The sequence below is a fragment of the Pongo abelii genome, chromosome 4, assembly GCF_028885655.2.
Source record: "Pongo abelii isolate AG06213 chromosome 4, NHGRI_mPonAbe1-v2.0_pri, whole genome shotgun sequence".
NCBI classification, from domain to species: Eukaryota; Metazoa; Chordata; class Mammalia; order Primates; family Hominidae; genus Pongo; species Pongo abelii.
In genome coordinates, this window is record NC_071989.2 from 186,990,001 (window position 1) to 187,002,690 (window position 12,690).

The 12,690-nt window shown below is 53.0% G+C and overlaps 1 protein-coding gene across 18 annotated transcripts in view; it reads right to left on the reverse strand.

The window, feature by feature from the left end:
* PHYKPL (5-phosphohydroxy-L-lysine phospho-lyase) overlaps positions 1-12,365 on the reverse strand; it is a 26,821-nt gene extending 14,456 nt beyond the window's left edge. For 10 of the 18 annotated variants that reach the window (XR_010140133.1, XR_010140132.1, XR_010140134.1 and 7 more), the window contains exons 1-8: positions 12,056-12,193; positions 10,977-11,095; positions 9,496-9,655; positions 4,927-5,001; positions 4,225-4,312; positions 4,031-4,147; positions 2,463-2,545; positions 1,966-2,221 (exon numbers count right to left, since the gene is read on the reverse strand). Coding sequence is in view for 10 of the 18 variants with exons in the window: in XM_063724523.1 (XP_063580593.1) it covers positions 1,966-2,221; positions 2,463-2,545; positions 4,031-4,147; positions 4,225-4,312; positions 4,927-5,001; positions 9,496-9,655; positions 10,977-11,095; positions 12,056-12,114 (957 nt within the window). In the remaining 8 variants the exon portion in view is untranslated. Of the gene's footprint in view, positions 88-1,965; positions 2,222-2,462; positions 2,546-4,030; positions 4,148-4,198; positions 4,313-4,926; positions 5,002-9,495; positions 9,656-10,976; positions 11,096-11,592; positions 11,948-12,055 lie in introns of those variants that run through there. The other 8 variants (XR_010140136.1, XR_010140137.1, XM_063724526.1 and 5 more) reach the window with 5 other exon arrangements.
* Between the last annotated feature and the right edge of the window lie 325 nt (positions 12,366-12,690).

Consider the following 12,690-nt stretch of genomic DNA (forward strand, 5'->3'; position numbering starts at 1 on the left):
GCTACTGGGGAGGTTGAGGCAGGAGAGTTGCTTGAACCCGGGAGGCAGAGGTTGCGGTGAGCCGAGATCGCGCCACAGCACTCCAGCCTGGGCAACAAGAGCGAAACTCCGTCTCAAAAAAACGAAAAAAAAAGGATATACACTATATACACTACTGGTGGGGTGTTAACTTGTGAACTACTTTAGAAAACAAATGTCATTATCTTTTAAAATTAAGGGTGAACACATGCCACATGAGCCAGCAATTCCACCCTCAGGTGCAGTCCTGAGAAAAACTCCTGCTACACGTACAACAGACTTAGGAAAACTTCAAAGCAGCACTGTTCATAATTGCAAAAAAAAAAAAAAACATGGAACAACCTCAAAGCACATCAATAGTAATGGATGACTGAACTGTGGTACATTTATATAAAGATTATAAAGCAGTCAAAGCAAATGAACTTCAGTGACAGGCAATAGGGAGGATTCTTAGTGATATGTTAGCAGAAAAAAAAATCCCCAGAGTACATACAGCATGATAGACCTCATATAAAGTCAAAAAACAACTAAATAATATGGGATTGAGAGTGATGGTTACCATGGTTATTCAGAGTGATGAGTGGAGGAGGCAATAAGAGGGAATTGGTGGGAACATCTGGAGCGATGCATGATATTATCAAGGTCTAAGCTTTCATTAGGGATGCTGGCTTCCCAGGTGCTTAGAACTTTAATAAAGGTTAACTGAATAACTAGAAGAGGGCTATGCACAGACAGATGTTGAGAGTCTTCCATGAACCAAGGATACTATCTAATTATGTACACTTGAGGGTCAAGTAAAACAAAGAAATAAACAAAAGTCAGGATGCTGCTCCACTGGGCCTTTGTTGTTCCCCTTACACAACCCACTTGATTTCCTGCTCAGCCTTCCAGACTGAGATCTGGTCTTGCCTTCTCTATGAAGCCTCCACTGCTTGTCCCACAGCTCTTCACCCACCTCTTGCCTGGGATGTCCTTTGTGCTCTCACAGCACTGTGAACACACTACTTCCACTCATCCTCCACGCTGTCATGACCATGTGTCTGTGAGCCTGTCTTTCCCCGACAGTGAGCTTCTCTGAGGCTCTATTTGTCACGTGGACACAGAGTGATGGTTTTTGGCTGAATGCCCCAAAGTGTCACTTCCCTCACCCCTAAGGACATTATCTTGCCTTATCTATCTTGCCAAATCCTGACATGTTTCAGTCCCCAATTCAAACTGGCTCTTTTTGAGGAACTTACAGTGAATTCTCAACCCTCTGTCCCTGACCTTCCTCCTCTGGGCCTCCTCCTCTCCTCCCTGGACCAGTCTGCCTTCCTCCAGTTCTTTCTCCACACTGAGCACCAGAGATCTTTCCAAAGGGTACTCTCTCCGGGATTAAAACCCTCCTGTGGTCCTCATTCTTCAAGATCAGTGAGACTCCTCGGCTCTTTCCTGTGGGGGTCCTGCTGCCTGCCATGGTCCTCTTACCTACCCTGCAAATGCTGCCTCAGGGCCACTGAATATGCATGTGTCAGCGTCACTCAGGGAAAGCTCTTGACCCTGTACCCCAAAGACAGCGAGCCACTGCAATGTGAACTCTGCTCCGAGGTCATGTGTTACCCAAGCACACCACACTCCTCACAACTCTTAACCAGCTCAAGTTCCAGCACCTGACACAGGGCCTAGCACAGAATGGGCGGCATCTGCTGGAAGGAAGACAGGGACTTGTATTTTTGTATATATTTTATAAGACATGGTCCCTTGGGACAGCTTTTGGATTGACACTAATTTTAAAAGATGTTTTATGTTTTCTTATCTGACCTGGCTATAATCTCCTTAAGGACAGTGTCTTGGAAGTGTGTGCTGGGCACAGTGCTAGCCCTGTAGCCTTTGCTGACTAAGGACACGCTGATCACCAGGGACCTATCAGAACCCATGTTGCTCCCTTGACTTAGAGCCGTCACTCACCGTGTTGAAGTACTCAACGCCAGTGGCTTCAAATGCCCTCGCCACAGGCTGGGTTGTGGCCACGCAGGCAACAGGGTGGCCATTGCCAATGGACTTGCCCATGGTGACGATGTCAGGGACGAAGTCTTTTCCCTGGAGCTGGAAGGCCCAGAAGTGCTTGCCTACTCGGCCAAAGCCAACCTGGATCTCATCTGCAACAAAGACCCCTCCGGCCTTGCGGATGTGCCTGTGGCAGAGGAGATGACTGACACGGGGGCTGTGGTTGAGAGGGATAAGATCAGGACCCAGGAGGTCTCGGGGCTTTGCACCCTGGCTCTGCCAGCACTAAGGTGGGGACCTTGGGCAATGGCTGGCCTTCTCTGGGCCATTATTTCTTCAAGGGCTTTGTCTCCAAATTCTGGCAGTCAGGCCAGGCTAAGGTTGGGATTTGGAACAGAGGTTGGAAAACCTCATTAGACCCCTGCCCTCCCTAGGGCAGACCCTGCCCACCTACTCACTCTGCCACTTGGGAGAAGTAGCCAGCAGGGGGAATGATCTGCCCTCCCACACTGGGCAGAGACTCAGCAAAGAAGGCTGCAATCTGTGAAGAGATGGACATTGGGAACACGACCATGGGGGTGTGCAGTGACCGGCTTAGCGTGCCCTGCTAGTGCTGGCTTAGTCCAAGCAAGACAAGTCACCATCAGTGCTGCACCCCTACTTTGGGTTCCATGTTACATCTGAAGGTTTGTGACTCAGTTTTCTCTCAGGCCTCCAGCCAACTCTTACCACCTGGATGCCTCCAGGCCCCTAGTACTTGGCATGCCCCAAACTACATGCACTGATTTTTTCCACCATAAGCCAGTTCCTTCCCTGTCCCCCATTTTTGATCCACGCCTCCTCCCTCAACCCATCAGTCAGCACTGCCCAAGGATTCTACCTCAGCCTCCTCTCTAAACCTACTCCTTGCCCTCTGCCTGGACATGCCTGCCTCCTGCAGAGGTCTTCTAACTGAATACCTTTTCCAGTCCATCCTCCACATGGCCACCAGGGTGATGATGCCTCAACCCAGAGAGCTGAGCATGTCACTGTTGTTTAAAACCCCTCAGTGACCCCTTCTGCATATGGCAATGATTTCCCAACCGTATTCTGCCTTACAGGTGGGAGGGCAAGGCCAATGGGACGGGGTACTGGTCCCCCACACCTGTTGCAATCAGAGCAATCTCCATTTTTAGGTTTTATAGAAGTGGTTGCAGAGCACCTGAAACACACAGGCAAGGCTTCCCTGGTCGGGTTCTGCTAACCTTTCTGGCCCCACAGGCTGCCTTTCTTTGTCGTACCTCCTGTGTCTGGCTCTGTCACTCCTTCAGTGAAGCCTGCAGAGAGCCCTCACCTGTCGCCAACAATCTTCCCTCTGTTGTCACCGTGGGTAACACACCTCTCTCTCCTATGTCTGCGCCTCCACTCCATCTCCACCATACTGCCCCTGTCAGGCCTCCCCACAGCTCACTTGGGGCCTACTGGCCACTTCATGGTCACCTGACCTCAAGCTGCCCCATTCAAATCTGTCCTCCACATAGCCCTGGAGTCAGAGAGCAGCCCCGGCCCCAGGTCTTAGCGCTCTCCCGCTTAAGACTCTGGTGGTTCCCGGGGCCTCCAGGGCAGAACTGCAGCTGCCCAGCATAGTTCTGGTGCCCTCTGGCATGTGGACCCTGCCTGCCTCTCCAGGATCAGCTCCTGGCCACACATTCACATGGTTCCTCAGCCACCCATTGGGATGCCCTTCCTCTGCTACTCCCCACCCCACCTGGAGTGGCTGACCCCTACTGTGTCAGAGAGCACCCCCTCCAAGGACCCCCCTTGATGTCTCCCAAGGCCTGCTCAGGCTCTGGCTGCCTATCACGCCCATGCTAGGCAGTGCACTCAGACTCTCTGCTGAGCCCAAACTGCCCCTATCCCAGATTCCTGGAGGGCAGGGCCTCGTCTGGTTTTCTCTCTGGGTTCCCAGCATCTAGCACAGCGGTGGTGACAACAACGGAGGGGACATTCACTGTTTGCTGGATTGGACAGGCGCAGACATGGTTACCTTCCTGCCCTTCTCCTGTGCACTGCTGACCACACGTTTCACCTCGTTGGCATAGGCCATAGCTGGGTTGGGGTGGTCCTCCCGGTAGGGGCCCCGGTAGGTGTCTGGGAGAGGTGCCTGTGGGGAGTGACAGCGCCATGTTATCCGGGCTTGGGGACAGGCACCGACCTGTTGTTGAGTTGGGCAGTGCATACCACGTGGACCCACTCCTTCTGGCCATCCAGGTTGCGGAACTTGTAGGGACTGATGTCAATCAGGGAGCTCAGGTGGCCGTGATACGCACTGGGGAGGAGAAGGGAGGGTAGGCTCGGGTCCGGGCAGCACCTACTCCCTGGCCCAGTCTGACCATCGTCTCCCCACCCCTGAAGACACACAGGGGAGGCCAACTTTCCTGGCAGAGCCCCCAAGTTCTTGGGCTGGGAAAGAGCACAAACTTTGGAGTCAGCAACACTTCTTGCAAGACTGCTGACTGGCTATGTGACAGCAGCTCATCATTTAATCTCTCTCAGTTGTTTTCTCTGCTGTGAAATGGGGTGGGAGTTCCTCCTTCTGGTTTATAATGAATATTAAATGTGTTGATACTGTCAGGCTCGGCTTTGTGCACATCACATACTCAATTCATGGGAGCTACTGCTGGGGTAGTTTGAACATGTAAAATGTTGTGGGACCACCTTTGAGTCTCTTACAAAGTGCATTCTGCTCCCCAGAGCTGCCTTCCCAGAATGGTGGCCCAGGGTGACACAGCCTCAGGCCTGATCCTCTGCCTGCCACGCTTGTCTTCAGTAGCCCAGGCCCCTTATCCTCCCAGCCTAAGGCACCCAGAGTCAGTCTCACAGATCACCAAGAAGCCTGTGGGCCAGGCTTCTGGGAACGGTAGAGCTGTGAGTTGCACTTACTGATCTAATACCACCACGTCCTGGTGTCCCGTGTAGTGGCGAGCCAGCCTCAGGGCCAGGTCATTGGCTTCTGACCTATGACCGAAAAGGTGGGCATGACTGAGAGAGTAGTCCAAGAGCTTCCCAGAGAGAAATGCTGAGGGCAGGAGGACCCTTCCAGCAGCAAGAAGATTCTCAGGACATCAACTAGTCAGTCACTTGCTTGTTTGTTTGGTATATATCAAATGCCTCCTATGTACCAGAAGCTGGGGAAAAAAGAGTAGGTAAAACAGACACGGCCTTGGCCCTCCTGGAATTTACATTCTCGTACGTGTCATGAAAGTTGTTTGGAAAAAACTCAAACCATTGTTTTTCCTCTGTTTTCACGCACAACAATCAACACAGAAGACTTCTGTGACTCCAAAAAATATGTAAGGATTTCTCCCCACCAGCAGGCAAGCAATCAGTTCTGCAGCGGACACCAGCTGGTGTCCTCCAATTCAATTCCAACACTATCTACCTAGAGACAGCATCAGATCCCACAGCATGAGGGCTCAATGCCCAAGACTGCCCCACAGCCCCCTGGGTACCAGTAGCAAGTCTGGGCCTCTGGAACTTCTTTTTTTGTAGAGATGGGGTCTCACTATATTGCCCAGACTGGGGTCTCAAGCATTCCTCCCACCTCAGCCTCAAAGTACTGGAATTATAGGCATGAGCCACCATGCTGGCCACCTTTGGAACGCTTTTTTTTTTTTTGAGACAGTCTCACTCTGTTGCCCGGGCTGGAGTGCAGTGGCGCGATCTCGGCTCACTGCAGCCTCTGCCTCTCAGGCTCCAGCAATTCTCCTGCTTCAGCCTCCCGAGTAGCTGGGATTACAGGCGCCCACCACCATGCCCGGCTAATTTTTTGTATTTTTAGTAGAGACAGGGTTTCACCATGTTGGCTAGGCTGGTCTCAAACTCCTGATCCACCCGCCTCGGCCTCTCAAAGTGCTGGGATTACAGGCGTGAACCACCGCGCCTGGCCCACCTTTGGAACTTCTGACCAACTGGCTTCAAGTTGAGGTTCCCACAATTCCCTCCGTAGGCTCAATTTGCTGGAGTGGCTCACAAAACTAAGGGAAATACGTTTACTGGTTTATTATAAAGGATATGACAAAAGATACAGATAAAGAGATGCATAGGGTGAGGTATGAAGGAAGGGCATGGAGCCTCCTGTGCCCTCCCTGGGCGCACCACCCTTCTAGAACCTCTGTATGTTCAGTTATCTGGAAGCTCTCTAAATCCAGTCCCCTTGGTTTTTACGGAAGCTTCATGACAGCAGGATTCCTTCTACCAGGATATGGGGTGGGGCCCTCTCTGGAATGAGAGTTTTATGACCCACCATCAGAAAGGTGGGGAAGATTAGAGTCCTGTCTTGGGCAGGTAAAGGGAAGGGCAGGAGGTTAGAGTGATTGTCTCCTGAGGCCTGACACACCCAATGTTGTAATAAAAGAGTGTAACAAGGGCTGTGGGAGTTATGAGCCAGGAACTGTAGACGAAAATGAATGCGTGTGTATGTATATATGTGTGTCTGTGTATTTATATATATATGTGTGTATATATAAATACACACACACACGCCACCACAAAGCCAAAAAAGAAAAAGTGATCATTTTTCTAAGTGCTAAGATGGATGCCCTGGGAGAGCGAGCCAGAGGAGGCATGTTTATGGGCTGAGCTGCACCCCCCCACCCCCAATTTATGTGTTGAACCCCTAATCCCCAGTAGCTCGGAATGGCCCGTGTGTGAACGGATATGGAGATAAGAGAAGTGATTACATTAAAATGAGGCCGTCAGGGGGCCCCTAATCCAATCTAACCAGTGTTCTTATAAGAGAAAATCTGGACACACAAAGAGACACCAGGGACACCTGCACTCAGAAGACCAACCAGGGCCATCTCCAAGCCAAGGAGAGAGGCCTTAGAAGAAACCAACCCTGCGAACACCTTGATCTTGGACTTCCAGTCTCCAGGACTGTGAGAAAATAAATGTCTCTTGTTTAAACCACTCATTCTCTGGTATTTTCTTATGGCAGCCAGAGCAGACCAACACAGAGGGTCAGGGGAAGCGTCTATGGGGAGGTAACTCGTGCACCGAGTCTTGAGGGAGAAGTTTCCAGGCAGATGGAGCAGCATGCACCAAGGCCTTGTGAAGGAAAAGAGCTCAGTGTGCTCAGTGGACCAGGAGATGAGGGAGGCCGGGGCTTAAGGGGGGTAGGGTAGGAGAGGAAGTGGGGAGACATGCAGGGGACATGTGCACAGGGCTGGGAAGGAGCCTGAGTTTTCTTCTCAGTGCCATGTGAAGCCACTGAAGAGTTTTAATGAGAAAAGGGACATGAGTCAGCTCCCATTTTAGGAGGTGGCCTCTGGCTGTGTCTAATTGAGTTAAGAATAAAAGTAGAAAGAGAAGACCAAGGAGAACACCAGGTGAGAGCAGGTGGTGGCCATGGAGATGGAGAGGTGGAGGGAGTTAAGAGGCATTGTGGAGATGGAGGAGGCAGGATTGATGCAGGACTGTGGAGCGTGTGGTTTCCGCCTGGAGCAGATATAGGTGGTGATGCCCTTTACAGGGCAAGATGAGTGGGGGTGAGTGGGGACAGCCTTCTTGGGCAGGTGAGGGAGAACAGTACCATGGTCCAATCAACCCTTGCCCTTTTGAACACATGAAGCTGGAGATGTTTGTCAGATGTCACAGGGGCAGTTAGAACCTCGAGTTGGAACACATGGGACATGTCTGGGCTCAAAAAAATTTGCGAGTCACCAGTACATGGATGCTATGTAATACCAAGAGAATAGAAGAGATCACCTGAGGAGAGGGCTCGGAGAGAAAAGTGGCCCAGGATCAGCCCCAAGGAACACAGGAGGAATCAGCAAAGAAGACAGGGAAGGAGTGGCTATAGAAGCTGGTAGAAAACAGGAGAGCACAGCGCCCTGGAAGCAAGAGGAGAGAGCACTTCCAGAGAGTGGTAACTGTCAATTACTGATGGGACAGAGTAAGACAATGCAGCAAAGAGATTGCTTTGGATTTGGCAACATGGAAGTCAGTGGAATCCACACAGAATAAAGCTGGTGGCATAAGAATGCCCCTCCTCCATCACCGCTGAGGAAGCACCAGCTCCCTGCTCTTTCCAGAGGCTCCAGCTCTTGACATGGGAAATGCCTGAGCTCAGGTTCCTTTCTTTGAACTGCTGTTACCCCATCTGTAAAATGAAGATGGTGAATTCCACTTCCTAGAAATTATCTGGGGGGCAGATGTCTGTACTGTGTGAGTGGCCACAATAATCATCACTATAATTCAACGCCACCACCTATGATTTGTTGGAATGTTCTCTCCCAGATACACTGTAATCACCTGCCTGTTTGTCTCCACTGCTGATCCTAGTGTGAGCTACCATAACCTTTCACCTGGCCACTGAACTGGCACCTAACAGTGTCCACTCTTGCGCTCCGTTCCCTGTAAGACATCGTTTCCTGATTAAAGCCTCCGATAGTTTCCCAATGCTCTTAGGATAAAGACAGCTTCCTCACTTGGCGGAGAAGGCCCTAGGTGATACGCCCTGCTTGCCTCCCAACAGCTCACAGCCTCTGCTTTCCCTTAGTGGACTTCTTTTGGTTCCTCAAGTGTGCTGGGTAACATATTCTTTCCTGCTGCAGGGCCTTTGCACAGGCAGTTCTGTGTGGTGACCAACCTTGACAAGAGTTTTGATGAGACTAATTTTTTTTTTTTTTTTTTTTTTGAGATAGAGACTTGCTCTGTCTTGCGGACTAGAGGGCAGTGGCGCAATTTTGGCTCACTGCAACCTCCGCCTCCCGGGTTCAAGCGATTCTCCTGCCCCAGCCTCCTGAGTAGCTGGGATTACAGGCACCCACCACCACGCCCAGCTAAATTTTGTGTATTTTTAGTAGAGACAGGGTTTCGCCCTGTTGGCCAGGCTGGTCTCAAACTCCTGACCTCAGGTGATCCACCCACCTCGATCTCCCGAAGTCCTGGAATTACATGTATAAGCCATCGTGCCCAGCCCTGACGAGACTTCTGATGCAGTGGCAGCACCCTTCCCTCCTCCTCTTCTAGTTATCTCCCAGTCAGCTCTTAGCTTAACAGCCCTTCCTTAGGGAAGGCTTCTCTGTATCCCCAGGTCAGGTCCCTTCCCTTTTTCTAGGCCTCATGATACCCTGTACACTTCCTCCAGAGCCCTCCTTGCAATTCTGTATTTCTTTGAATAATCACTTGATGTTTTCCTTCCTTACTGAGCAACCCACAGGCAGCGATTTTGGCTGTATCCATAAGGCAGAAATAAAGGAACATATTACCTCACTAAGCCCCAGCAATGATCCTAGAAAGGAGGTAATAACATCCTTCAATAAGAGACAAGGAAACTGGATCCAACAGAAAAAGCATCAGGGCCTACAGCCGGGAATCTCAGGAGCCTGGTGCAGTGGGGGCTGCCTCTCTGAGTCCACACTCGGTCGGCTACACCACACTGGGCCCATGCGAGCGACTCTGTCACTGTGTCACCCTCTTCCTGGGGGCTGGCCACAGTCCACTTACCCAGAATTCAGGAAATAGAACACACAGAGCTGCTCCGGCAGGGTCTCTGACAGCCTCTGCGCATAGTCCACGATGTTGTCATGCAGGTACCGGCTGTTGGTGTTGAGCACCTGGTTCTGTTCATGTGCTGCTCGGACCACGAGAGGGTGGCAGTGCCCAACTGGAAGAGGGCCACCTCCATCACACGGCTGGCTCCACTCAGCCAGTCCCACTGGGCCTCCCCCAGCCCCAAGCTATAAACCCAGCCAGAACAGATGGAGTTCTAGAGGGAGAGGTAGAAAGAGGGGAGTCTGAAGGCACAGCAGGGAGAGAGAAGCTGGTTCTGGAAAGGCAGATCCAGGAGTTCCTGAGATTCTGGCAAAAGGAAAGCTTCTTCAGCAGAACCCTGTCTAGAAAGCCCACGTCTTTAAGGAGGCCTTTTTTTTTTTTTTTTTTTTTTTTTTTTTTTTTTTTTTTTAACAAGGCCTACTCTGTCACCCAGGCTAGAGTGTAGTGGTGCGATCATGGCATTCACTGCATCCTCAAACTCCTGGGCTCAAGTGGTCCTCCCACCTCAGCCTCCTGAGTAGGTGGGGCTACAGACACCAGTCACCATGCCTGGCTAATTTTTAAGTTTTTTTTGGTAGAGACAAGGTCTCATTATGTTGCCCAGGCTGGAAGGCCTTTTGAGGCTTGCATGACAAAGGTGGGGTGGGGGGTAACTGTCAACTGGTTTCACTTCACCAGCCAAGGTGGCTGGTGGTAATCTTGATTGTCAAAGGCCAAGGATAATAACAGTGAATATGTACTGAGAGCTCACCATGTGCCAGGCACATTCAGAGCAAGCCACATAAATTAACACACTTAATTCTCCAAACACCTTAAAGTGGGGACCTAGTATCATTATGTCTTTTGCTGATAAGCAAACTGAGGCACCGAGAATTAAGTAACTTGCCTGAGATCACAAGTTAGTAAGTAGGGGACAGGGATTTGAGCCCAAGCAGTCTAAGACTAGAGTCTCTGCTTTTTTTTTTTAACCTCAACTTTACTAATCTTCCATGTGCCTGCTGAGTCTCAGACTCCCTTTCTTTCCATCAGCTCTGGAAGCCCCATCAAGATGACTGAATTCCTACTTCAGCTCCCTTGCCTAGCACCTGAGATGGCCAATGGGGCTGAAGCACTGCCATGACCCCAGCACTTGGCCAGCACTGTGCTACGTTGCTGGTCACAGCTGGGCCATCTGCCACTTTGTGAGCTCATCATCAGTCCCAAGTGGAACTAGACCCACAGACCTAGATTGCTGACCCCTGCTTGGTTTAGCACAGCTCCAGATTGCAGAATTCCTCAGCTATATTGCAAAGGCTGAGCCTCCGCTGCATATTGACAGTGCCTCAACTCCACCCAGGTTCTCCACACCTCTCGGCAATCTCAGGTCACCTCGGGACCAGGTTCACAGCATTGCCTTCCTCTCCTGCCCTGACGGCCTGAGGTGTGATACTGACCGTGCGCCACATTGCTGATGCAATCGATGTATTCTGCCCCCTGTTCATCGTACATGTACTGCCCTTGGGCCCGGACAATCTTAACAGGATCCTCGGGAAAAAAGAGTCTGCAGGAAGAGCTGTGGGGACAGGCAAGGAGTGGAGAGCCATGTCTCAAGACCGAAAGGGTGAAGTCTACTCATCACAGGCCCCCGCCCACCCCTTCCCAGTTTCTGGGGGGAAAAATGAAAGCTTGAACGGCAAGGTGCTGCTTCCCTGCCTTGTCTCCCCACTCCACAGGTGGTTGCAAAGGAGGAAGCAGATGGGGTAACAAGTTGCTGAAACTTAGAATTGTTTCTTAAAGCATTTTAAGCCTCTGTGGCCTCCTTGCTCATTTCTGCATGTGGCCACGTCAGTCTCCTGGATCCTGAGAAAAGGTGGCTGCCCCGTCCCACGGGGGCTCCGTAAGGCCGCGTGTCCTCGATGGGATGGGGCAGGGCACCAACATTAGATGCCTGGCTCTCAGCCCTAAACAGCTCCTTGCCAGCCACGTGGTCCTGCTGCCCCTCGCTGGGTGCCAGCCCTAAGCTCCAGTGGGAGGCTACCTCACCCACCGTCCCACCCAGGGCCCCCTCACAGGTCAAGTGTGCTGCCTGTGAACCGACTCCCCCGACTCTCCCTTGTCTGCCCTTTCAGCCCCCTCCCAGGTCACTCTCGAGCCAGGCCCGGGTGCTGCTGACGGGCCACTCTGGGTGAGGTCCTCTCAGGTGCCAGGGTGAAGGTCTTCTCCGAGGTAAAGGCTGCCAAGCGAGGCTGACACAGCCGAACAGCGGTGAGGGCCGGGCCGTCTCCTGAACTGGGCGGCCTGGAGACGGCGCTGTCGGGGAGGCGGCCCCGGAGACCACCTGCAGGGACTGCCCAACGGCGCCGCCCGCTTCCGGGCCCTAGAAGCTCCAGCCGGGCCGGGGCAGTGGCCGGACTGGCTGGGCAGCAGCGGCTTCCTAGCCGGAGGCGCGTGCGTAGTGCGTGCGTGCGTCGTGCGTGCGCGTGCCTCTCCGCGCAGCCCCGCGCCCCCCGCCGCCCGTCCCCCGCCCGGGTACCTGATGAGCCGTTGCCTCAGGGCCAGGGTGTCGGCCTTCGGGCGCTGGTCTGCGGCCATGGTGGGTGGCTGTCAGTCGGTGCCGAGACGTCACGCGGAGACGTCGCCGCGCGGGCTGGGCCTCCGAGGCCCCGCTCCGGGCCCCGCCCCTGCCTGGGTCGGGATTTGGGGCTCAGGTTCGCACTCGGCCCCGCCCCCAAACGCCCATGTTGCGGTGGTTCATTTCTTCGCTTGCCCACTGGGCCTGGCAGCCTTCCGGCCCGTGGTCGTGCCTTGGCAGCCCCGCGCGGGAACTCGAGCGCCGCCCCGTCTCTAGTTCCGGGACGCGCCACGGGCCTCGCCCCGCAGGCCCCGCCCCGCAGGCCCCTGCGGCTTCCCTTCCGGGAAAGGGTCCCGGACGACCCCGCCCCTGCTCCCGGCGCCCAGGCGGGGCTCGGAGCTCCTGCAGGCCTTCCCTGGGCCACACTCAGTCTTTGAGTCGCCTTGTGCATAAAACGGGATGAACTGTGAGGCCTAAGAGCGAGTCTGTGACTGGTACCTCACCCGTGTAGGGGCCTCAGGGTGGGAGAAGCAGGTCCTAGGTTTTCCCAGCCCCATGAAGGGGCAGCAGGAAGGGCAGAAGGAGAGCCCAGGGTC